We start from the raw sequence: 26,812 nt of genomic DNA on the forward strand, positions 1-26,812 counted from the left end.
GTGGTCAAAAACCTATTTCATCAGCTGCATCTGTCCACAAAAGCCTATGTTCAGATAAACCTATTAGTCTTTAAGGTGCTGCAGGACTCCTCCTCATGTCTACAGTAAACAATTTGGGAACATCATGCAAAGGATATTTTTACTTCCAGTGAAATTTAAGGGAGATAGTAGTAGTAGTAGTAGTAGTAGTAATAATTAATAATACAATAACAATGAAAGAATTAAAAGTGCAATCTCCAAAAAGAATATATTGATTTACTTTACATGCTTGTTTATACAGCATTAAAAATGAATTGGTGTAGTAAAGATATTTATAATATGAGGGCTTTGTCTTGCCAACATTAGTATATTATAATGTACACAAATTATTGATGTTCAAATAAGACTATGAAATCAGTAAATATGTAAGACCTGTCATAAACTATGTGACATGAAAATGATTTGTCAGTGCTTTTCCTGCAAAATATAACCTAGCAGTGTTAGACCTGCTCATGTGTGGCTTTTTTTTTTTTGCCTTAAACTATGTGAATTTGTAACAATGCTTAGAGGATTTTTTTCACTTCAAGCTATTTACATAATTCAAGAAGACAGCTGCTAAAGATAGATTAGCCACTATTTCACCTGCTTTATCTACTTTTTTAAAGAACTGATGTGCAAAATACTACAGTATTTTCAACAAATGCTTACTTTTCCTCCCCCAAAAAACTATTTCTTGCACCACTTCACCCTCCCCCAAAAAACAACAAAGGAGTTGCTGCATTATTGAATGTGGTTATTGAATACAGTATGTGACACTATACAGTGAAGTATACTTAATAGTCTGTTCATGTGTACAAAATTAATCATTTTGAAGTTCTTTTCTTTCCTTGGAAAATACTGAAATAAAATTACAGAACACAATTACAAATGATATTCTTTCCTACGGTGCTTTTAATGCATCTAAGAAGCAAAATAAAGTATATAATGTAATTACTGTGGAATCCACTGTCTGGATTTTGGAGGAAAAGATTAAATTGACATTAACACTGCTTCATACAGTAGTGGATGTAGCATCTAAGTGCCAAATGATCTTTGACAGTTTGTCATTGCCTATCTCTTTTGCATATTTCAGTCTTGTCCATAACTAATGTGCTACTTAGTTGCATTCTTTTAAATTATTTTTTCACTTATAAATTTAACAAGTGGCTGGAGCCATAATTATTCAGTTGCTGTGTTCCATGGTAATAAATTTTTCTTTAAAAATTAGTTTCCAGATTTTCTAGATGATGAAGCAGGGTTGTTATGCTTCTCCCCATAATTCTTAGGGCTTGTTTTTTCCTGGGTTTCATACTTGAAGTACAACGTGTTTTAATGTAACAAATAAGACTAATACAGTACATGACTTTATAGAAGAGATTTTTTTTCTTTACTTATTAACCTGAATGTCATGGGCAGCAAGACCATTAAATGAAAATCCTAAATAAAATGTCACATTTTCATTTCCTTGAGGCACAGAATCATAATGTAATGCTAAAATATGAATCTGTCCAACATGACCCCGTACAAACAGTTTTCCATTCTCTGTCCAACCTGAAACCCTTCTTAGAACATCACGTATTTTACCTATGTTCCACACCTCGCCATGTTGCCACTTCATCCGCCGATCATTTAGGGATCCGTCAATTAATTTATCAATCCTAGTCTTATGCACAATCTTTCTAAGACCACAGCCTTTTCCTAGGAAGAAATGTGTGTAGATTTTCTTTTTTCTTGGAGCAACATTTTTGACCTTGATGTCATGCATGCGTTTCATAGTTTGAAGAGCTAATACGAGCATATCGTCTTTATCTGAATTAGGTTCTTTGTCTAATGCATCATCAGGCCAGTACAGCAAGGTGAGCAAAAAATAGGCACTTGCAGGAAATGCTGTTCTTCTCTGCTTAAAAAATCTATTGCTGAGTGCTCTAAGTGTTTGAAAAGGAAGAAGTTTGGAAGATCCAGGAGCTAAACATGCTAGTGTGATATGACACAAAATATAATTAATGAGATCAATGTCGTCCAGCCTCTCTTTCTGTGGGTCATCAGGGTAGAAATTAATTATTTGTTCTAACTTTTCAACTGACCTCTTCTCTTTCGAATCTGACAAAAATGAGAGAATGGTAGTAACATTGCCACCACCATACTTATAAATACTCATGCGTCTGACAAGTTGAGTTTCGGATTCTGAATTATCTTCTCCCAGATTTTTTGAAGTGAAGAATTGAGCATATACCTCACATTGTCTTTTCAGCCACTTTCGTGGATTGTAAACTTGTTCTTCCTTCTCCTCCTTTGTTCCCTCATCTTCTTTCTCCTGGTTTTTATCAGTTTGGAAGTAACTTAGGTCTTCCGAAATCCAGTCCAGAGCATTGTAAATGTTCTGGCGTAAGCCTTTTAAACGGCTATGAAGCTTTCCCCATGGTTTTTTAATTTCCTCTGGAATGTAGTCTGTTAGCAAATAACGCACAAGCTCAGAATGTTCCCCTTGTGTGTTTTTAGGAAATACCTCAAGTGTAGACAAGAATTTTAGTAGACGACATCCCACTTCAACCTCTCCAAAGTAGCCAGCGTTATTCATGCTGTCGATCTCTGCCTTTGCAGCCTGTTGTGCAGCCCTGAAGCATTTCATAGCTTTAAGGGCAATTTCTATCATCTGAATGACTTCATCAGGAGTGACCTCGTCTGTCCTTTTGTCTACAGTAAAACTAAACCATTTCCTGTATACTTGACCTTCTGTATCCAAAATAAAAGAATCATTTGGCAAATGAGATTTGGCTGCTCCTGCCCAATACTCTGCATCCTCAAATTTTTCATAATTGTAATGCAGTCGAGCAAGCTGCTGGGCAAAGAAAGCATCCTTTCCCAGGCATTCGTAGGCTGTTTTTAAAACCTCTATCGCTTTTTCACAGTTTTCAACCTTACAGATATGCTCAATGAATGGAGAGAAGAGACTGTCAGTATTGTCTCCCCTGCTCTTCTTGTCACGTCGTATGAACAGATCTCTGATGAATTTCATGAAGTCGTCTCGTCCAAATCTGTGGTGTAACAGCACTTTTTCTTGGAGAAGGTTCATTGCAGTTTGACTCTGAGGCTGACTCCCTGAGAGCTGATATAGAATTTCTTTTGCAACCAGGTAATGTATGATGTGGACAGATGAAATACAGGTGGTATTTTCTCTTAATTCTATAAAAATAACCCTTGCCTGTTCACTTAAGTTATTTTTGAAATCATACTCTCTCACTCTCTTTTCAGTATATGCTCCCAGCCCTAGAAAAGCCTCACAGTGTGACAATGAAATGTATGAATTATGTACATAGCAGTTGAGCAAAGCAACATACCTCATTAAATTAGTAACAGGGGAAGAAAGGTCTATGCCCTGGAGCAAGTGCTCTACAAATTCTCTTACATATGTTTCATTAAACTCCTCACTCATTAGGACAAATGTAAGAATAAATTCAGGTTTGAAGTCTTTCTGCTTTTTAAGTTTTTCAATTTTGGTTTTAAACAGGTGTTTCTCTTGGTCTGTCAGTTTGTGAGTGACAGCAACTGTATCAAGGGGAGAAGCTTTGCAAAGTTTTTCAGGGACGTTAGATCGTTTACAACCCATAAGGATGAAACAAGGCTTGGAAAAATGACTTCTTCGAGCTGCCATTGCATCCATTAAATCATGTTTTAATTCATCCAGATAATCTTCGTCATAGTCTTCAACCAGGAGGAGGACTGGAAGAGAGTTCTTCAAGTCATTTTCATCATATTCTCTAAAATTAACTGCATGCTGGCAGACAGTTGCCACTGGGTATGTGGATTTGACCACAGCACATCTTAAATCCTTTCTTCTTTTCCATAGTACTTGCCTTGCAATGGTGCTTCCTCCGCTTCCAGGTTGATGAAATATTTTTAATTTAGCCACAGAATACCTGATTCTGTTCCCATGCAAAATATCATCCAAGATTTTATGAACATCTCTGCAGGCCTCCCGTTCAATGACTTCTCCACAGCTTGCTTTATCAGCAAGCCAGAAGTTTTTCCAGCTGACTTTTCTACCCTGGTAAAATGTCCGTTCTGTCTCCTCTATTTCTTTTGTGCTCAGAAGATCCAATTTGATATCATCACATTGATCTGTACACAAAATTTCAAGGGAAAACATTTTCTCTTCTTCCAGTGTTGGAAGCACACACAGACCTTTTGTAGAAACTGGTAAATGTCTAGGACATATTGTGGATGGAAGCATTTTTTGAACAGTGGCATCTACATGACTTAGCTTCATGCCCACAATACTTCTCTCTTCTAGTGTCTCACTATTACAAGATGCCTGAGCTAGGTTAGCCCACTTCTTGTAATTTTCTTTGGATTCTGCAATGCATATGATATAATCCATTCCATTCATTTCTGCATAGAATTCATGGAAGGTGTCTACAAGTGGCTTCTTCACAGGTGAGCACAGGAGGAAAAGCACCACAAAAGATCCCTTAGGAAGGATTTCATCACAGATAAATGAAATGGCTTTCTTCAGATACTTCTTCTTTTTTTTAATCCAAGTGTCTTCATCACAAGGCTTCTCGTCCCCAAGGAAGTCACTACGTCCATTGCAAAATGTCCAGCTGGTGTGATCAAATAGGCCCAGATGTTTTTGAAATTCAGTGGTGCTCATTTTTGTTTCATTGGAATAATTGTGCAAAAAATGTGACCTTGTTGCATGATGCTCTTTATACTTGGCATATAAACCTGACACATTGGAATTCTCATCAAAGTCAAACACACAGAAAATATTCATGCGCATTAAAAAGTTGACAGATTTCAGATCCTGCTTTCCCCAGCTGTTTGTTACAAGAATGTACCACAGAGAATCATTCATATAGTTCTTTCCATCAGTGAATAGGACTGATAACTTTCGCCCTAAATTTTGGGAAATTTCCTTAGGATCCTCATTACTAGAGGACTCAGCTTTTTCTCTTCTGACATCCATCATATCCAAACCCTGAATAAATGTGACTAGGTCTTCGTTCTTTACTGGCTCAGACTTGGCTCCAACTCTTTGATAGAGAACATGAGTTTTGTCAAGGATCACTTTATTGTTGTCTTCATTAAATTTAGGCAAGCGTACTCGAAAGATCTTCCCCTTCACTATACTGGATGATGGTTCAATGTGAACCTCTACCACAAAGAGTTGTTCTTGACAGTCTTTCTGAATCACTTCAGTAAAAATAGGGGGGTGAATGCAATTTCTTGCAGTTTGTTGGTGAGAGGGCTCAAAACATTTTTCAATGTAGTCTAATGCATCAACATAGACATCTGTGTCTGTTACCGGTATGCCAGCTATCTGTCCATGTTTCCAGCCTTTGTCTTCAACACTGTCCATTACCCCGAAGTGTATTGTGCCATTTGTTCGAACATTCATGCAGGCTGATGCATATTTAATCACTTCACATGCAAACTTTGCTTGCAATCGTTGCCTGTCCAGCTTTGCAGCAATTGTAAAAGATTTGTATTCATGGCAAGGTGTGATCAAATCTATGACTCCAGTTTCTGGTGCAAGAATCCTGTTTTTCACATATTTAAAATTAGTATCTTCATTTTTAAATTGTCTAAATTTGCTCAGCGTTAATGGTTCAACTGTGTTTTCGTGTGAGGAATGACTTTTTCTACTTCCTTTCTTAGAAAGAGAGGATATTGTTTTTTCTGTGTGCTCCTTATCAGTCTCTTCTACTGCACCACAGTTGTCTGTTTTTGAAGAACCATTTTGGTATGATGTTACTTGAAAACTTTTGGACTCTGTGATGCTGAGGGCTTTTAAATCATGATCTGTCTCTTCAGTCAGTGTATTAGCCTTCATAGGCACAGCTGAATTCTTCTTTTTCATCTTCCTTTTATTACCATTGTTTGTGACATCAGAACCTAACACTTCTGAAGCCTTAATGCTGGGATTATCAGCATGGGCTGAGTCTATCCCTGCATTCTTGTGCATATGTTCCAAAAGTTCATTTCTTTTCCGTGTTACTATGTGGATTTGGCCTCCTTTCATACCCATGCTCCTGAGGAAAGGTTCATCTATCTCTTTGAGCACTGGGCCAGTCACTTCCTCTGCACATAGCTTTTCTACATATTCTTTCTTAATTCCAATGGATTCTAGCCAGCATCCAACATGGGACTCATTCCATTCAGCCAAAGGTAACGTTTTGTAGTCTGAAAAAAAATTGTGTGTCAGCAGCACATATTCAGGGACGGTTACTCTTTTTTTATTATTATTATTATTATTATTATTATTATTATTAGACAGTACTGTACTTTGTATTAGTGTTACAGTCCTCTTTAAAGCCTTGTTTTGATACAAAATTATGTGTGTTATAACACATTTGAAAAGTTTAGACTTTAACTAATCACATCCGCCCCCTCTACACTGGACCACCCTTCTGGAAGGGGCATGCTAATGAGCTGAGGGGGACATTCAAATGAGGCATGGATTTAAATGTCTCACATATTCCCACAAGATCTCACTTCCGGAAGAGCCTTTCCAGAAGCCAAAGCTGTCATGTAGACAGGGTTCCTTCGGAAGGAAACCCCCTTCCAGAAGACGCCTTATTCCTCAAACGTTTCTTTGAATTCTTTGAAGGTTTCTGCTGGTTTAAGGCCAGAGGTCACCATTACATCTTCTGGTCTGACCTGCATACCACAAGACATTAAATGTCTCCTAGAGACCTCTCTGTTATGTTCAGAGAGGTTAACAAAACTAAAGGATTTCAATCCTCAGGAGAATGCCTGGGGCACCCAGTGAAGCAAACTGGGCAAACCAAGTTGCCATCAGTGCCCAAATCCTTACAAGGGCAGGGGCTTGATCGGATGAAATGTGCCCAGATGATCCCAGCAGGTGAACAACTCCCCATGCTACAGAAGAAGGCAAAAAGCTATGGGTTAAGTTCTGAGATCTAGCTATAGTTGTGCTGATGACTTCCTCTGTGTTCCTGGGGAAGTCACTGAACTTCTATCTGTTCGCCTTCTGCTCAATGGGGATGCTACCTCCTTATCATTCTCATACAGCTGCTAAGAAGATTCACTAGTATGCCCCACGCATTGGATAAGTAAAATGTTACATATTCAAACATCAAATTCCATTACCTAAGAAGTACAAATATCTCAAAAGAGATACATACCCATTTTCTTGTAGAAGTAGTTTTATCTTCTCGCTTAGAAACTGAGAGCTAAGGGAGAAAAAAGCCATACCAAATAGCTGAATATAACATTTTTTAAATGATCTATATTGTTCACTCACTTTTGGGGGGATGTGAAGGAAACGTTTGTTATTTACTGAATTTAAACACCCCTGGATTTGTCATCCACCTCTGCCTTTTAGTCCCTAGAATGAAAGGCTTGGAAGCTTTTGATAGTCTCCCATAACATTTTTACCCATAAGTTAAGGAAGTATGGATAGGATACATGGAGTATAAGACAAATAGAAAGCTGGGTTGATGGTCAAGCTCGACAGGGAGTGGTCAATGGCTCAATATCTGTATGGCAGTCGGTTTCAAGTGGAGTGCCCCAAGGCTTGTTTCTAGGGATGGTTTTGCTCAACATCTTTATTAATGACCTGGATGAGGGACTGGATTGTACCCTCAGAAAGTTTGCAGATCACACTAAGCTAGGGGGAGTGGTGGATATGTTGGAGGGTAGAGATAAGATCCAGAGTGACCTGGATAAATAGGAGGATAGAGCCAAAAGAAATCTGATGTGGTTCAACAAGGAGAAGTATAGAGTCCTGTACTTGGGATGGAAGAATCTCTAGCATTGTTACAAGGTGGAGACCAACTAGCTAAGCATCAGTACAGTGGAAAGGGACCTAGGGGTTATGGTGGATGAGAGGCTGGATATGAGTAAAGAGTGTGCCCTTGTAGCCAATAAGGCTAGTGGCATATTGGGGTGCATTAGGAGAAGCATTTCGAGCAGATCTAGAGAAGTTGTTGTTCCCCTCTATTCAGCACTAGTGAGGCCACATGTGGAATATTGTGTCCAGTTTTGGGCCCCCCAGGATGTGGATGTACTGGAGCAGGTTCAGAGGGAGGTAATGAAAATAATTAAGGGGCTAGAGCACATGACTGTGAGGAGAGGCTGACGGATTTGGGCTTGTTTAGTTTACAGAAGAGAAGACTCGGGTGATTTAATAGCATCCTTCAACTTCCAGACAGGGAGTTCTAAAGAGGATGGAGAGAAACAGTTCTCAGTGGTGTCAGATGGCAGAACAAGGAGTCACAGTAGGAGAGGAGTAGGTTGGATATTAGGAAAACTACTTCACGAGGAGGGTGGTGAAGCACTGGAATGCATTGCCTTGAGAGGTGATAGAATCTCTATCCCTAGAGATTTTTAAGTCCCAGCTTGACAAAGTCCTGGCTGGGATGACTTAGTTGGGGTTGATCCTGCTTGCAGCAGGGGGCTGGACTAGATGACCTCCTGAGGTCCCTTCCAGCCCCATGATTCTATGATTTATAGTTAGAGTGGTATGATCCTGTCCCCTCCTTACTGTAGCCACATACTTTGACATGAAGGGGACTTAAACTGGCATAATTTAGTCCTGTCCTACAAACAACTCATCCAAAGGCGCAGTATGCAAAATAATATCCAATATTACAATTGTCTAAGAGTAAGAAAACAAAAATTGAACATTACTGCCTGCAGGTATTTATAAAAGGCCCCTCATACAAACTGAGACAATAGAACAGTTAGGCTATGTTTACGCTAGAGAGTTTTGTGGGAAAAACTGGGTTTTGCTGACAAAGCTTGTGGAGCACCTACACACAAGCTGTCGTTTTGTCTATAGAAACTGTAGAAATAAAGCCGTGTAGGCGCTCTGGGTGGCCCTTTTGTCAACAGAACCTGTCAAAAATTCTGTCTGCTTTTATGTATAGATGCAGTCTGTAGACAGAAGTTTTGTTGGAACATTTCTTCCAACTGTAACTGCTGTAGACAGATGCTTCTAGTCTGTATGTAGCCTAAAAGAATAACAACTAGTGCTTTAGAATATGTCACAGAAAATCTGTATGTACAAATCACCACAGCTGTTTCCATACCACACTATGAATGGTTACATCCGCTCTGTCATGCCAGGTCAGTGGAGGCAGGTTTCTCTAAACAGCAGAGATCCAGTTCCATGAAGGCAATTCCAGGCTCCTACGTTCTTCAGGGATGTACTGTAAATTGAGGTTTAAAGAGAGAAGAGTCATTAGAGTGGATAAAGAGAGCAGCCTGCAATAAAAAGGCAAGGTAAGCAGGGCCCCTCACGTGAACCAGACTTGCATATTGGGGTGATGAGAAATGCTTTGCCCTATAGGTTGGTTGGTGAGGTGAGTGTGGGCCTCAATACGTTGGAAAAAGGGTCAACAGCTATTGGGCCGACTGGGTAGAGACTGGTGATAGTGGATTAAAAAGGGAAAAAAATACACATAGTTAAGTAAACAACAAGCACATGGAACAAATATGCACAACCCCAAATCCACTCTCAGAAACAATGCTCAGGTTGCCAAGTACTTTTTTTTTACTTCTGTAGACTTTAGCTCATCCCCTTGGGATGGGGCCTAAATCAGTGAAATCCTTCCCCTCTACAGTAGACTGGGAATGCTAATTCCACAGCGGGGTCACAGCCAATGTTCCCATTATTCTTTGCCATCTGTATGTGAAATAAAGTTTTGTAGGTACCAAGGCGTGTGCAGATGTGCACCACTGATAGAAAAACAACACCTAGCTGTGGGTGCTCTGCTAATTAGCTGGGTGGCAGTTGAATTTCTCCTGAGTGGCTACACAAGCGCACAGGAAACACTGGGCACAGCCCAAGCCCTGCAGCATAGCAGGACCTAACAAGTCAGCCAGAGCGCTTGAGGAAACGAGTTATGTTTGTCAGTCCTGGCTGAAAAGTGCCACAAGGGGGCAGCTAAATGCAAGAACTGGGTGTGTTTCTGGGTGGTTACATTCCTGATCAGAATCAACATCTTTGAGAGAATAAAAATGGCCTTTATGCAGCCCTCTTCCAGGAAAGATGGAGCAAGCCCTTAGGCGGCCCACAATCAGCTGCCACTGGGGTTGTTTTAGCAACCAAAAGAGGAGGCCTCCCCCCAGTCCATACTAGAGATTTGGGGGTTGGGGGGGGTGTTAGTGATTCACTGCAGTAGTCTTGCAGGCCATAGAGCTATCCTGCATTGGTTATGTAACTTTTCCTATGGATTTGAGTCTTTTTCTGCCTTGGAAAAAGGAATATAGAGAAACCAGAAACTGAGCACTGGAAGTTGGTTTTGTGGAGGTCAACAAGTTTGCAAATCAGGCACTTTGGCCTGAAATTGTCCCTTCCTGAGTTACAGAGATCCCGCTCTAAAACAGAGTTGAAAATTAACAGGGGTGGGAGGGGGGAATCAAATGTTTCCTACAGTTTAAACCAGAGCTGCCCACACCGTGCTCCAGGGGTGTGGGCCCCTCATACTGGGAAAGGGACAGGAATGGGTGGCCCTGTATTTGGAGCAGGGGACTGGCAAAGGTCTGGCAGAATGATTACCTGGCAAAGGTAACACCAATGGGCTGTCAAAACAAAAAGCAGTCAAGTAGCACTTTAAAAACTAGTAAAATAATTTATTAAGTGAGCTTTCATGGGACAGACCCACTTCTTCAGACCATAGCCATACCAGAATAGACTCAATATTTACTTGATTGCTTTTTGTTTTGATAGTACATAGACTAGCACGGCTCCCTCTCTGTTACCAATGGGCTGTATTATCTTATGTCTGGGCAGGCTGGTGGGATGGAATGCAATACCTCAGAACCAGCCTGAAGGTATGGGGTTCTCCCTGGCTTCCAGTTAATCCCAGAGATCCACCCATGGGGCTTTCTCTTCAGGGCGCAGGGAGGCAGAAGGCAAAAACAAACTAGCACGCATGTCTTTCTCTTAGCCCTCTCCCACAGGCTTTTTTGCAGGTGGTCCCAAGAAACAGATTCCTGCTGCAGCAGCCACCCTCCCTAGGGAGAGGAAAGGTTCAGATGCGGAGAGGGGCAAGAATATAACAGCCATTTGCAACATGGCTGTTGCACTGTGAGGTCTTAGCCTGTGATCTGCACTATGCCTTAGGGCGCATCATTAGCATTGAGAGAGCCAGAAAAAATACCTGTGCCACAAAGAACATTGTAGTCATCCTCAGGCTCCCACACCCGAACCCCTCCTGATGAGCCAAACTACGTTTAATTAACAGAATCAAGATATTCCCAAGCAGAGCTGCAGGGCAGGCTTACCTGACCGAGGCTGCTGGGCGGGAGCTGCCTGCTCACTCACTGAAGCTCTAGCTCTGAGAGAGGAAAGGTTTCCTTTTACAGTTGGAGATGCAGCTTGTTTGCACAACAATGTCTTGCTGGACAGTAGCCTCTGGTGGTGAATTTTTCATTGGCCAGAGTGCCGCAAAAGTGCCTGGGCAAGACAGACTGAGCTGCCTCCTCTCCCTGCCCTTACGTCTGCTTGTACTCTAGCTGCTTCTGCTCAGGGGGTTGCTTGCATTTTCTTTTCCTGTTTAGCAGCCTGCCTTGCACAGAAGAGCTTGAAGCATGTCCAAGTCTCCACCCACCAACCGGAGGTTGCCTAGAACTGATCAGCCACAAAGGCACTTCCCTGTTGAGTTGTGAGCTTGCTTTAGGCGTGGTCTGTGCATTTTAATTTAACCATGTCAGCTTTTTCTGACTGGAATCACTAAATCTGCACAACCTTAGCATGTACCCAGCAATACTGGTGTTAAGATGCCTTTCCTTGAGGGGGAATGAAGTTATAACAATATAAGCACGTTTACCAAAGGGAGCTACATCCTTACTAAGTTGGTTGTACTAGTGTAGTGAAACAATACAATATTTGTGCCTAGGCAAGTCCTTCGCTTCAGACTGTACTGTGAGCCTGCCCCCAAGGAAGCAGTGGCGAGAGGGAGGAAGAGAAACAGAATGACAACCACCTTAGAAGGAAAGCAGGACACCTCGAGGCCTCCCTTCCTCTGCCTTGTGATAAGGGACCAGCTGAGCTTCCCAGTGCCTGAGGTTGCCTCCCTGCCCCCCCCCCCAACTGTGCATTGGACTAGACCACCCCCCCAAGCATCCCCCATATGCAGGGCCAACCCAAGTCTCCCCTTCAGCCTCTGCACATGGAACTAGCCCTGGGTGGGCAATAATTTTTGTTGTGAGGGCAGGGGGGAAAAACTCAGAGTTTGGTAACTGATCAGAGGCTGTACTTTTCCTGGAGGGGGTGTGGGGGCTGGGGTGGAGGTTGGGTGTAGAAGACAGCTTGTGCTAAGGTACTGGAGTGCAAGGAGGGTGTGGGGGTCTCACAGGGACTTTGGATGAAGGAGGGGGTTGTGACCTCAGGCAGGATGTTGGGGTTCTGGGCCTGGTAGAGTGTGTGGGTGCAGGAGAGGAGTCTGGCCTGGGGGAGGGTTGTAGGAGAGAACGAAGGGTCTGCGAGAGAGCTGGGAATGCAGAAGGGGGTTGGATGCCAGTGGTAGTCTTTGGCTGGGAGGTGTGTACCTAAGCTGCTCCTGGCCAGCAGCACTCTCAGGCTGGCTTCCCTGCCTGCCAGCAGCCCCAGACTGCTCAAAGTGGGGTGCTGTCCATGTGGCTTCCTGTGCCTCTGCTAAGCCTACCTAATAATGCCTTGCTGGAACCAAGGGTGCTGACGGGCATTGCATGTCTGCAATGCCCCTGGCCATCATGTGGGCTGCCGAGCTTGTAGAATCCACCATGACTTGAAGTGCCATCAATGAAACCATACACCCCTGTAAGACGGCAGTGAAGTCAGGCTTATCGGCTGCTGGCAGTCTTGGAACTTAATGAGTTGAAGACATAGTGGCTGAGCGACACCAGACAGACAGCTGCAGGCACCCCATGGAATAAAGCTTTCTCCCAAACAAACCCAGAGATTTGACTTCTGTTTTTAGGAGTGGTGCTTGGTGCTCCTGATTTTTATGGCAGTTAACCATACCACCACAAACTAATCTGGTGAGGGGGCAGATATATAAATGCTCGTACCCCTTTTGAAGCACAAAGTACCTTTGGTCGACCCTCTTGGTCATTGGAGGAAAAGATGTCAGGGTCTGCCACAGAACCTTAGTGTTCACCCTAGTGGTCTTAAAAAGTGTCAGGGTGGCCCAGTCCGGCTCCTCTGCAGACAGCACATCTATGATAGTGTGCTGCTTCCACAGCCACCTCAGCAGGGAGGTTAAAGCCCTGTGCCACCCAATGGAGAAAGTCCTGATGGATCTTGGTGTCCATGGAGGACGGCAAGATGGATGTCCCTGCCACCACATGGTCCAGCAAGGATGCGGAGGGTGCCAGTAGGGCACGAGTCTCCTTCTCCTTGAGCTCCCCTTGTTTTGCCTGGCCTGCAGGTTGCACCACTTGGTTAAGATGTACAGCTTGGTGCTGACCCCTAGGAATGGGAGTAACATGTTCTTCCCCTTTGGCTTCTGTGGTTCCTGGGAATAACCCTGCATTTCAGCAGATACCAATTTCTATCCATGCATATCCACATCTGGCTAGAAATTTGTTCCAGCACAGAGTTCTATATATGAGTGGTTTCTCTGTATTACATTAAGTTAAAAACAGGTCAGCTGATTTTAACAGCCTTCTTTGTAACTAACTTCATTTAAATTTAAAAACAACTTCCTCTTCTCCCTGATTTTGAACAGAGAAGTAGGGCTTAATTATTGTATAAAGGAAAATGGTGGCTAATTCTACTTTCACATTAAACTGCAAAACTAAGTGTCTGCCCCAGAGATATTAATTGTTGAGTATTTTTGAAAAAATTGTATCTGTCTGCCTTTTATCGCCTGTCTGTGTTGACAGATATCGGAGGGTAGGTGTGTTCATCTGTATCTACACAAATAGCAGGGATTCCCATGGCCCTTTAAAGACTAATAGATTCATTTGGGCATAAGCATTTGTGGTCAAAAACCTATTTCATCAGCTGCATCTGTCCACAAAAGCCTATGTTCAGATAAACCTATTAGTCTTTAAGGTGCTGCAGGACTCCTCCTCATGTCTACAGTAAACAATTTGGGAACATCATGCAAAGGATATTTTTACTTCCAGTGAAATTTAAGGGAGATAGTAGTAGTAGTAGTAGTAGTAGTAATAATTAATAATACAATAACAATGAAAGAATTAAAAGTGCAATCTCCAAAAAGAATATATTGATTTACTTTACATGCTTGTTTATACAGCATTAAAAATGAATTGGTGTAGTAAAGATATTTATAATATGAGGGCTTTGTCTTGCCAACATTAGTATATTATAATGTACACAAATTATTGATGTTCAAATAAGACTATGAAATCAGTAAATATGTAAGACCTGTCATAAACTATGTGACATGAAAATGATTTGTCAGTGCTTTTCCTGCAAAATATAACCTAGCAGTGTTAGACCTGCTCATGTGTGGCTTTTTTTTTTTTGCCTTAAACTATGTGAATTTGTAACAATGCTTAGAGGATTTTTTTCACTTCAAGCTATTTACATAATTCAAGAAGACAGCTGCTAAAGATAGATTAGCCACTATTTCACCTGCTTTATCTACTTTTTTAAAGAACTGATGTGCAAAATACTACAGTATTTTCAACAAATGCTTACTTTTCCTCCCCCAAAAAACTATTTCTTGCACCACTTCACCCTCCCCCAAAAAACAACAAAGGAGTTGCTGCATTATTGAATGTGGTTATTGAATACAGTATGTGACACTATACAGTGAAGTATACTTAATAGTCTGTTCATGTGTACAAAATTAATCATTTTGAAGTTCTTTTCTTTCCTTGGAAAATACTGAAATAAAATTACAGAACACAATTACAAATGATATTCTTTCCTACGGTGCTTTTAATGCATCTAAGAAGCAAAATAAAGTATATAATGTAATTACTGTGGAATCCACTGTCTGGATTTTGGAGGAAAAGATTAAATTGACATTAACACTGCTTCATACAGTAGTGGATGTAGCATCTAAGTGCCAAATGATCTTTGACAGTTTGTCATTGCCTATCTCTTTTGCATATTTCAGTCTTGTCCATAACTAATGTGCTACTTAGTTGCATTCTTTTAAATTATTTTTTCACTTATAAATTTAACAAGTGGCTGGAGCCATAATTATTCAGTTGCTGTGTTCCATGGTAATAAATTTTTCTTTAAAAATTAGTTTCCAGATTTTCTAGATGATGAAGCAGGGTTGTTATGCTTCTCCCCATAATTCTTAGGGCTTGTTTTTTCCTGGGTTTCATACTTGAAGTACAACGTGTTTTAATGTAACAAATAAGACTAATACAGTACATGACTTTATAGAAGAGATTTTTTTTCTTTACTTATTAACCTGAATGTCATGGGCAGCAAGACCATTAAATGAAAATCCTAAATAAAATGTCACATTTTCATTTCCTTGAGGCACAGAATCATAATGTAATGCTAAAATATGAATCTGTCCAACATGACCCCGTACAAACAGTTTTCCATTCTCTGTCCAACCTGAAACCCTTCTTAGAACATCACGTATTTTACCTATGTTCCACACCTCGCCATGTTGCCACTTCATCCGCCGATCATTTAGGGATCCGTCAATTAATTTATCAATCCTAGTCTTATGCACAATCTTTCTAAGACCACAGCCTTTTCCTAGGAAGAAATGTGTGTAGATTTTCTTTTTTCTTGGAGCAACATTTTTGACCTTGATGTCATGCATGCGTTTCATAGTTTGAAGAGCTAATACGAGCATATCGTCTTTATCTGAATTAGGTTCTTTGTCTAATGCATCATCAGGCCAGTACAGCAAGGTGAGCAAAAAATAGGCACTTGCAGGAAATGCTGTTCTTCTCTGCTTAAAAAATCTATTGCTGAGTGCTCTAAGTGTTTGAAAAGGAAGAAGTTTGGAAGATCCAGGAGCTAAACATGCTAGTGTGATATGACACAAAATATAATTAATGAGATCAATGTCGTCCAGCCTCTCTTTCTGTGGGTCATCAGGGTAGAAATTAATTATTTGTTCTAACTTTTCAACTGACCTCTTCTCTTTCGAATCTGACAAAAATGAGAGAATGGTAGTAACATTGCCACCACCATACTTATAAATACTCATGCGTCTGACAAGTTGAGTTTCGGATTCTGAATTATCTTCTCCCAGATTTTTTGAAGTGAAGAATTGAGCATATACCTCACATTGTCTTTTCAGCCACTTTCGTGGATTGTAAACTTGTTCTTCCTTCTCCTCCTTTGTTCCCTCATCTTCTTTCTCCTGGTTTTTATCAGTTTGGAAGTAACTTAGGTCTTCCGAAATCCAGTCCAGAGCATTGTAAATGTTCTGGCGTAAGCCTTTTAAACGGCTATGAAGCTTTCCCCATGGTTTTTTAATTTCCTCTGGAATGTAGTCTGTTAGCAAATAACGCACAAGCTCAGAATGTTCCCCTTGTGTGTTTTTAGGAAATACCTCAAGTGTAGACAAGAATTTTAGTAGACGACATCCCACTTCAACCTCTCCAAAGTAGCCAGCGTTATTCATGCTGTCGATCTCTGCCTTTGCAGCCTGTTGTGCAGCCCTGAAGCATTTCATAGCTTTAAGGGCAATTTCTATCATCTGAATGACTTCATCAGGAGTGACCTCGTCTGTCCTTTTGTCTACAGTAAAACTAAACCATTTCCTGTATACTTGACCTTCTGTATCCAAAATAAAAGAATCATTTGGCAAATGAGATTTGGCTGCTCCTGCCCAATACTCTGCATCCTCAAATTTTTCATAATTGTAATGCAGTCGAGCAAGCTGCTGGGCAAAGAAAGCATCCTTTCCCAGGCATTCGTAGGCTGTTTTTAAAACCTCTATCGCTTTTTCACAGTTTTCAACCTTACAGATATGCTCAATGAATGGAGAGAAGAGACTGTCAGTATTGTCTCCCCTGCTCTTCTTGTCACGTCGTATGAACAGATCTCTGATGAATTTCATGAAGTCGTCTCGTCCAAATCTGTGGTGTAACAGCACTTTTTCTTGGAGAAGGTTCATTGCAGTTTGACTCTGAGGCTGACTCCCTGAGAGCTGATATAGAATTTCTTTTGCAACCAGGTAATGTATGATGTGGACAGATGAAATACAGGTGGTATTTTCTCTTAATTCTATAAAAATAACCCTTGCCTGTTCACTTAAGTTATTTTTGAAATCATACTCTCTCACTCTCTTTTCAGTATATGCTCCCAGCCCTAGAAAAGCCTCACAGTGTGACAATGAAATGTATGAATTATGTACATAGCAGTTGAGCAAAGCAACATACCTCATTAAATTAGTAACAGGGGAAGAAAGGTCTATGCCCTGGAGCAAGTGCTCTACAAATTCTCTTACATATGTTTCATTAAACTCCTCACTCATTAGGACAAATGTAAGAATAAATTCAGGTTTGAAGTCTTTCTGCTTTTTAAGTTTTTCAATTTTGGTTTTAAACAGGTGTTTCTCTTGGTCTGTCAGTTTGTGAGTGACAGCAACTGTATCAAGGGGAGAAGCTTTGCAAAGTTTTTCAGGGACGTTAGATCGTTTACAACCCATAAGGATGAAACAAGGCTTGGAAAAATGACTTCTTCGAGCTGCCATTGCATCCATTAAATCATGTTTTAATTCATCCAGATAATCTTCGTCATAGTCTTCAACCAGGAGGAGGACTGGAAGAGAGTTCTTCAAGTCATTTTCATCATATTCTCTAAAATTAACTGCATGCTGGCAGACAGTTGCCACTGGGTATGTGGATTTGACCACAGCACATCTTAAATCCTTTCTTCTTTTCCATAGTACTTGCCTTGCAATGGTGCTTCCTCCGCTTCCAGGTTGATGAAATATTTTTAATTTAGCCACAGAATACCTGATTCTGTTCCCATGCAAAATATCATCCAAGATTTTATGAACATCTCTGCAGGCCTCCCGTTCAATGACTTCTCCACAGCTTGCTTTATCAGCAAGCCAGAAGTTTTTCCAGCTGACTTTTCTACCCTGGTAAAATGTCCGTTCTGTCTCCTCTATTTCTTTTGTGCTCAGAAGATCCAATTTGATATCATCACATTGATCTGTACACAAAATTTCAAGGGAAAACATTTTCTCTTCTTCCAGTGTTGGAAGCACACACAGACCTTTTGTAGAAACTGGTAAATGTCTAGGACATATTGTGGATGGAAGCATTTTTTGAACAGTGGCATCTACATGACTTAGCTTCATGCCCACAATACTTCTCTCTTCTAGTGTCTCACTATTACAAGATGCCTGAGCTAGGTTAGCCCACTTCTTGTAATTTTCTTTGGATTCTGCAATGCATATGATATAATCCATTCCATTCATTTCTGCATAGAATTCATGGAAGGTGTCTACAAGTGGCTTCTTCACAGGTGAGCACAGGAGGAAAAGCACCACAAAAGATCCCTTAGGAAGGATTTCATCACAGATAAATGAAATGGCTTTCTTCAGATACTTCTTCTTTTTTTTAATCCAAGTGTCTTCATCACAAGGCTTCTCGTCCCCAAGGAAGTCACTACGTCCATTGCAAAATGTCCAGCTGGTGTGATCAAATAGGCCCAGATGTTTTTGAAATTCAGTGGTGCTCATTTTTGTTTCATTGGAATAATTGTGCAAAAAATGTGACCTTGTTGCATGATGCTCTTTATACTTGGCATATAAACCTGACACATTGGAATTCTCATCAAAGTCAAACACACAGAAAATATTCATGCGCATTAAAAAGTTGACAGATTTCAGATCCTGCTTTCCCCAGCTGTTTGTTACAAGAATGTACCACAGAGAATCATTCATATAGTTCTTTCCATCAGTGAATAGGACTGATAACTTTCGCCCTAAATTTTGGGAAATTTCCTTAGGATCCTCATTACTAGAGGACTCAGCTTTTTCTCTTCTGACATCCATCATATCCAAACCCTGAATAAATGTGACTAGGTCTTCGTTCTTTACTGGCTCAGACTTGGCTCCAACTCTTTGATAGAGAACATGAGTTTTGTCAAGGATCACTTTATTGTTGTCTTCATTAAATTTAGGCAAGCGTACTCGAAAGATCTTCCCCTTCACTATACTGGATGATGGTTCAATGTGAACCTCTACCACAAAGAGTTGTTCTTGACAGTCTTTCTGAATCACTTCAGTAAAAATAGGGGGGTGAATGCAATTTCTTGCAGTTTGTTGGTGAGAGGGCTCAAAACATTTTTCAATGTAGTTTAATGCATCAACATAGACATCTGTGTCTGTTACCGGTATGCCAGCTATCTGTCCATGTTTCCAGCCTTTGTCTTCAACACTGTCCATTACCCCGAAGTGTATTGTGCCATTTGTTCGAACATTCATGCAGGCTGATGCATATTTAATCACTTCACATGCAAACTTTGCTTGCAATCGTTGCCTGTCCAGCTTTGCAGCAATTGTAAAAGATTTGTATTCATGGCAAGGTGTGATCAAATCTATGACTCCAGTTTCTGGTGCAAGAATCCTGTTTTTCACATATTTAAAATTAGTATCTTCATTTTTAAATTGTCTAAATTTGCTCAGCGTTAATGGTTCAACTGTGTTTTCGTGTGAGGAATGACTTTTTCTACTTCCTTTCTTAGAAAGAGAGGATATTGTTTTTTCTGTGTGCTCCTTATCAGTCTCTTCTACTGCACCACAGTTGTCTGTTTTTGAAGAACCATTTTGGTATGATGTTACTTGAAAACTTTTGGACTCTGTGATGCTGAGGGCTTTTAAATCATGATCTGTCTCTTCAGTCAGTGTATTAGCCTTCATAGGCACAGCTGAATTCTTCTTTTTCATCTTCCTTTTATTACCATTGTTTGTGACATCAGAACCTAACACTTCTGAAGCCTTAATGCTGGGATTATCAGCATGGGCTGAGTCTATCCCTGCATTCTTGTGCATATGTTCCAAAAGTTCATTTCTTTTCCGTGTTACTATGTGGATTTGGCCTCCTTTCATACCCATGCTCCTGAGGAAAGGTTCATCTATCTCTTTGAGCACTGGGCCAGTCACTTCCTCTGCACATAGCTTTTCTACATATTCTTTCTTAATTCCAATGGATTCTAGCCAGCATCCAACATGGGACTCATTCCATTCAGCCAAAGGTAACGTTTTGTAGTCTGAAAAAAAATTGTGTGTCAGCAGCACATATTCAGGGACGGTTACTCTTTTTTTATTATTATTATTATTATTATTATTATTATTATTAGACAGTACTGTACTTTGTATTAGTGTTACAGTCCTCTTTAAAGCCTTGTTTTGATACAAAATTATGTGTGTTATAACACATTTGAAAAGTTTAGACTTTAACTAATCACATCCGCCCCCTCTACACTGGACCACCCTTCTGGAAGGGGCATGCTAATGAGCTGAGGGGGACATTCAAATGAGGCATGGATTTAAATGTCTCACATATTCCCACAAGATCTCACTTCCGGAAGAGCCTTTCCAGAAGCCAAAGCTGTCATGTAGACAGGGTTCCTTCGGAAGGAAACCCCCTTCCAGAAGACGCCTTATTCCTCAAACGTTTCTTTGAATTCTTTGAAGGTTTCTGCTGGTTTAAGGCCAGAGGTCACCATTACATCTTCTGGTCTGACCTGCATACCACAAGACATTAAATGTCTCCTAGAGACCTCTCTGTTATGTTCAGAGAGGTTAACAAAACTAAAGGATTTCAATCCTCAGGAGAATGCCTGGGGCACCCAGTGAAGCAAACTGGGCAAACCAAGTTGCCATCAGTGCCCAAATCCTTACAAGGGCAGGGGCTTGATCGGATGAAATGTGCCCAGATGATCCCAGCAGGTGAACAACTCCCCATGCTACAGAAGAAGGCAAAAAGCTATGGGTTAAGTTCTGAGATCTAGCTATAGTTGTGCTGATGACTTCCTCTGTGTTCCTGGGGAAGTCACTGAACTTCTATCTGTTCGCCTTCTGCTCAATGGGGATGCTACCTCCTTATCATTCTCATACAGCTGCTAAGAAGATTCACTAGTATGCCCCACGCATTGGATAAGTAAAATGTTACATATTCAAACATCAAATTCCATTACCTAAGAAGTACAAATATCTCAAAAGAGATACATACCCATTTTCTTGTAGAAGTAGTTTTATCTTCTCGCTTAGAAACTGAGAGCTAAGGGAGAAAAAAGCCATACCAAATAGCTGAATATAACATTTTTTAAATGATCTATATTGTTCACTCACTTTTGGGGGGATGTGAAGGAAACGTTTGTTATTTACTGAATTTAAACACCCCTGGATTTGTCATCCACCTCTGCCTTTTAGTCCCTAGAATGAAAGGCTTGGAAGCTTTTGATAGTCTCCCATAACATTTTTACCCATAAGTTAAGGAAGTATGGATAGGATACATGGAGTATAAGACAAATAGAAAGCTGGGTTGATGGTCAAGCTCGACAGGGAGTGGTCAATGGCTCAATATCTGTATGGCAGTCGGTTTCAAGTGGAGTGCCCCAAGGCTTGTTTCTAGGGATGGTTTTGCTCAACATCTTTATTAATGACCTGGATGAGGGACTGGATTGTACCCTCAGAAAGTTTGCAGATCACACTAAGCTAGGGGGAGTGGTGGATATGTTGGAGGGTAGAGATAAGATCCAGAGTGACCTGGATAAATAGGAGGATAGAGCCAAAAGAAATCTGATGTGGTTCAACAAGGAGAAGTATAGAGTCCTGTACTTGGGATGGAAGAATCTCTAGCATTGTTACAAGGTGGAGACCAACTAGCTAAGCATCAGTACAGTGGAAAGGGACCTAGGGGTTATGGTGGATGAGAGGCTGGATATGAGTAAAGAGTGTGCCCTTGTAGCCAATAAGGCTAGTGGCATATTGGGGTGCATTAGGAGAAGCATTTCGAGCAGATCTAGAGAAGTTGTTGTTCCCCTCTATTCAGCACTAGTGAGGCCACATGTGGAATATTGTGTCCAGTTTTGGGCCCCCCAGGATGTGGATGTACTGGAGCAGGTTCAGAGGGAGGTAATGAAAATAATTAAGGGGCTAGAGCACATGACTGTGAGGAGAGGCTGACGGATTTGGGCTTGTTTAGTTTACAGAAGAGAAGACTCGGGTGATTTAATAGCATCCTTCAACTTCCAGACAGGGAGTTCTAAAGAGGATGGAGAGAAACAGTTCTCAGTGGTGTCAGATGGCAGAACAAGGAGTCACAGTAGGAGAGGAGTAGGTTGGATATTAGGAAAACTACTTCACGAGGAGGGTGGTGAAGCACTGGAATGCATTGCCTTGAGAGGTGATAGAATCTCTATCCCTAGAGATTTTTAAGTCCCAGCTTGACAAAGTCCTGGCTGGGATGACTTAGTTGGGGTTGATCCTGCTTGCAGCAGGGGGCTGGACTAGATGACCTCCTGAGGTCCCTTCCAGCCCCATGATTCTATGATTTATAGTTAGAGTGGTATGATCCTGTCCCCTCCTTACTGTAGCCACATACTTTGACATGAAGGGGACTTAAACTGGCATAATTTAGTCCTGTCCTACAAACAACTCATCCAAAGGCGCAGTATGCAAAATAATATCCAATATTACAATTGTCTAAGAGTAAGAAAACAAAAATTGAACATTACTGCCTGCAGGTATTTATAAAAGGCCCCTCATACAAACTGAGACAATAGAACAGTTAGGCTATGTTTACGCTAGAGAGTTTTGTGGGAAAAACTGGGTTTTGCTGACAAAGCTTGTGGAGCACCTACACACAAGCTGTCGTTTTGTCTATAGAAACTGTAGAAATAAAGCCGTGTAGGCGCTCTGGGTGGCCCTTTTGTCAACAGAACCTGTCAAAAATTCTGTCTGCTTTTATGTATAGATGCAGTCTGTAGACAGAAGTTTTGTTGGAACATTTCTTCCAACTGTAACTGCTGTAGACAGATGCTTCTAGTCTGTATGTAGCCTAAAAGAATAACAACTAGTGCTTTAGAATATGTCACAGAAAATCTGTATGTACAAATCACCACAGCTGTTTCCATACCACACTATGAATGGTTACATCCGCTCTGTCATGCCAGGTCAGTGGAGGCAGGTTTCTCTAAACAGCAGAGATCCAGTTCCATGAAGGCAATTCCAGGCTCCTACGTTCTTCAGGGATGTACTGTAAATTGAGGTTTAAAGAGAGAAGAGTCATTAGAGTGGATAAAGAGAGCAGCCTGCAATAAAAAGGCAAGGTAAGCAGGGCCCCTCACGTGAACCAGACTTGCATATTGGGGTGATGAGAAATGCTTTGCCCTATAGGTTGGTTGGTGAGGTGAGTGTGGGCCTCAATACGTTGGAAAAAGGGTCAACAGCTATTGGGCCGACTGGGTAGAGACTGGTGATAGTGGATTAAAAAGGGAAAAAAATACACATAGTTAAGTAAACAACAAGCACATGGAACAAATATGCACAACCCCAAATCCACTCTCAGAAACAATGCTCAGGTTGCCAAGTACTTTTTTTTTACTTCTGTAGACTTTAGCTCATCCCCTTGGGATGGGGCCTAAATCAGTGAAATCCTTCCCCTCTACAGTAGACTGGGAATGCTAATTCCACAGCGGGGTCACAGCCAATGTTCCCATTATTCTTTGCCATCTGTATGTGAAATAAAGTTTTGTAGGTACCAAGGCGTGTGCAGATGTGCACCACTGATAGAAAAACAACACCTAGCTGTGGGTGCTCTGCTAATTAGCTGGGTGGCAGTTGAATTTCTCCTGAGTGGCTACACAAGCGCACAGGAAACACTGGGCACAGCCCAAGCCCTGCAGCATAGCAGGACCTAACAAGTCAGCCAGAGCGCTTGAGGAAACGAGTTATGTTTGTCAGTCCTGGCTGAAAAGTGCCACAAGGGGGCAGCTAAATGCAAGAACTGGGTGTGTTTCTGGGTGGTTACATTCCTGATCAGAATCAACATCTTTGAGAGAATAAAAATGGCCTTTATGCAGCCCTCTTCCAGGAAAGATGGAGCAAGCCCTTAGGCGGCCCACAATCAGCTGCCACTGGGGTTGTTTTAGCAACCAAAAGAGGAGGCCTCCCCCCAGTCCATACTAGAGATTTGGGGGTTGGGGGGGGTGTTAGTGATTCACTGCAGTAGTCTTGCAGGCCATAGAGCTATCCTGCATTGGTTATGTAACTTTTCCTATGGATTTGAGTCTTTTTCTGCCTTGGAAAAAGGAATATAGAGAAACCAGAAACTGAGCACTGGAAGTTGGTTTTGTGGAGGTCAACAAGTTTGCAAATCAGGCACTTTGGCCTGAAATTGTCCCTTCCTGAGTTACAGAAATCCCGCTCTAAAACAGAGTTGAAAATTAACAGGGGTGGGAGGGGGGAATCAAATGTTTCCTACAGTTTAAACCAGAGCTGCCCACACCGTGCTCCAGGGGTGTGGGCCCCTCATACTGGGAAAGGGACAGGAATGGGTGGCCCTGTATTTGGAGCAGGGGACTGGCAAAGGTCTGGCAGAATGATTACCTGGCAAAGGTAACACCAATGGGCTGTCAAAACAAAAAGCAGTCAAGTAGCACTTTAAAAACTAGTAAAATAATTTATTAAGTGAGCTTTCATGGGACAGACCCACTTCTTCAGACCATAGCCATACCAGAATAGACTCAATATTTACTTGATTGCTTTTTGTTTTGATAGTACATAGACTAGCACGGCTCCCTCTCTGTTACCAATGGGCTGTATTATCTTATGTCTGGGCAGGCTGGTGGGATGGAATGCAATACCTCAGAACCAGCCTGAAGGTATGGGGTTCTCCCTGGCTTCCAGTTAATCCCAGAGATCCACCCATGGGGCTTTCTCTTCAGGGCGCAGGGAGGCAGAAGGCAAAAACAAACTAGCACGCATGTCTTTCTCTTAGCCCTCTCCCACAGGCTTTTTTGCAGGTGGTCCCAAGAAACAGATTCCTGCTGCAGCAGCCACCCTCCCTAGGGAGAGGAAAGGTTCAGATGCGGAGAGGGGCAAGAATATAACAGCCATTTGCAACATGGCTGTTGCACTGTGAGGTCTTAGCCTGTGATCTGCACTATGCCTTAGGGCGCATCATTAGCATTGAGAGAGCCAGAAAAAATACCTGTGCCACAAAGAACATTGTAGTCATCCTCAGGCTCCCACACCCGAACCCCTCCTGATGAGCCAAACTACGTTTAATTAACAGAATCAAGATATTCCCAAGCAGAGCTGCAGGGCAGGCTTACCTGACCGAGGCTGCTGGGCGGGAGCTGCCTGCTCACTCACTGAAGCTCTAGCTCTGAGAGAGGAAAGGTTTCCTTTTACAGTTGGAGATGCAGCTTGTTTGCACAACAATGTCTTGCTGGACAGTAGCCTCTGGTGGTGAATTTTTCATTGGCCAGAGTGCCGCAAAAGTGCCTGGGCAAGACAGACTGAGCTGCCTCCTCTCCCTGCCCTTACGTCTGCTTGTACTCTAGCTGCTTCTGCTCAGGGGGTTGCTTGCATTTTCTTTTCCTGTTTAGCAGCCTGCCTTGCACAGAAGAGCTTGAAGCATGTCCAAGTCTCCACCCACCAACCGGAGGTTGCCTAGAACTGATCAGCCACAAAGGCACTTCCCTGTTGAGTTGTGAGCTTGCTTTAGGCGTGGTCTGTGCATTTTAATTTAACCATGTCAGCTTTTTCTGACTGGAATCACTAAATCTGCACAACCTTAGCATGTACCCAGCAATACTGGTGTTAAGATGCCTTTCCTTGAGGGGGAATGAAGTTATAACAATATAAGCACGTTTACCAAAGGGAGCTACATCCTTACTAAGTTGGTTGTACTAGTGTAGTGAAACAATACAATATTTGTGCCTAGGCAAGTCCTTCGCTTCAGACTGTACTGTGAGCCTGCCCCCAAGGAAGCAGTGGCGAGAGGGAGGAAGAGAAACAGAATGACAACCACCTTAGAAGGAAAGCAGGACACCTCGAGGCCTCCCTTCCTCTGCCTTGTGATAAGGGACCAGCTGAGCTTCCCAGTGCCTGAGGTTGCCTCCCTGCCCCCCCCCCCAACTGTGCATTGGACTAGACCACCCCCCCAAGCATCCCCCATATGCAGGGCCAACCCAAGTCTCCCCTTCAGCCTCTGCACATGGAACTAGCCCTGGGTGGGCAATAATTTTTGTTGTGAGGGCAGGGGGGAAAAACTCAGAGTTTGGTAACTGATCAGAGGCTGTACTTTTCCTGGAGGGGGTGTGGGGGCTGGGGTGGAGGTTGGGTGTAGAAGACAGCTTGTGCTAAGGTACTGGAGTGCAAGGAGGGTGTGGGGGTCTCACAGGGACTTTGGATGAAGGAGGGGGTTGTGACCTCAGGCAGGATGTTGGGGTTCTGGGCCTGGTAGAGTGTGTGGGTGCAGGAGAGGAGTCTGGCCTGGGGGAGGGTTGTAGGAGAGAACGAAGGGTCTGCGAGAGAGCTGGGAATGCAGAAGGGGGTTGGATGCCAGTGGTAGTCTTTGGCTGGGAGGTGTGTACCTAAGCTGCTCCTGGCCAGCAGCACTCTCAGGCTGGCTTCCCTGCCTGCCAGCAGCCCCAGACTGCTCAAAGTGGGGTGCTGTCCATGTGGCTTCCTGTGCCTCTGCTAAGCCTACCTAATAATGCCTTGCTGGAACCAAGGGTGCTGACGGGCATTGCATGTCTGCAATGCCCCTGGCCATCATGTGGGCTGCCGAGCTTGTAGAATCCACCATGACTTGAAGTGCCATCAATGAAACCATACACCCCTGTAAGACGGCAGTGAAGTCAGGCTTATCGGCTGCTGGCAGTCTTGGAACTTAATGAGTTGAAGACATA

The 26,812-nt window shown here is 42.2% G+C and overlaps 2 protein-coding genes across 2 annotated transcripts; both read right to left on the reverse strand.

Annotated features, from left to right (window-relative positions):
- Positions 1 to 119: 119 nt before the first annotated feature.
- Positions 120 to 12,032, reverse strand: LOC142023690 (sterile alpha motif domain-containing protein 9-like). The gene is made up of 4 exons (XM_075014914.1): positions 11,275 to 12,032; positions 9,075 to 9,194; positions 7,167 to 7,214; positions 120 to 6,201 (listed from the first exon to the last, which is right to left on the reverse strand). Exons 3-4 carry the CDS (start codon positions 7,168 to 7,170, stop codon positions 1,406 to 1,408), a joined length of 4,800 nt encoding a protein of 1,599 aa, XP_074871015.1. The 5' UTR covers positions 7,171 to 7,214; positions 9,075 to 9,194; positions 11,275 to 12,032; the 3' UTR covers positions 120 to 1,405.
- Positions 12,033 to 14,071: 2,039 nt separating this feature from the next.
- LOC142023691 (sterile alpha motif domain-containing protein 9-like) lies at positions 14,072 to 25,987 on the reverse strand. Its single transcript, XM_075014915.1, has 4 exons — positions 25,229 to 25,987; positions 23,029 to 23,148; positions 21,121 to 21,168; positions 14,072 to 20,155 (listed from the first exon to the last, which is right to left on the reverse strand). The coding sequence occupies exons 3-4, from the start codon at positions 21,122 to 21,124 to the stop codon at positions 15,360 to 15,362; spliced, it is 4,800 nt and encodes a 1,599-aa protein (XP_074871016.1). The 5' UTR covers positions 21,125 to 21,168; positions 23,029 to 23,148; positions 25,229 to 25,987; the 3' UTR covers positions 14,072 to 15,359.
- Positions 25,988 to 26,812: the final 825 nt, after the last annotated feature.

The sequence above is a fragment of the Carettochelys insculpta genome, chromosome 20 (genome assembly GCF_033958435.1).
Source record: "Carettochelys insculpta isolate YL-2023 chromosome 20, ASM3395843v1, whole genome shotgun sequence".
NCBI lineage: Eukaryota > Metazoa > Chordata > Testudines > Carettochelyidae > Carettochelys > Carettochelys insculpta.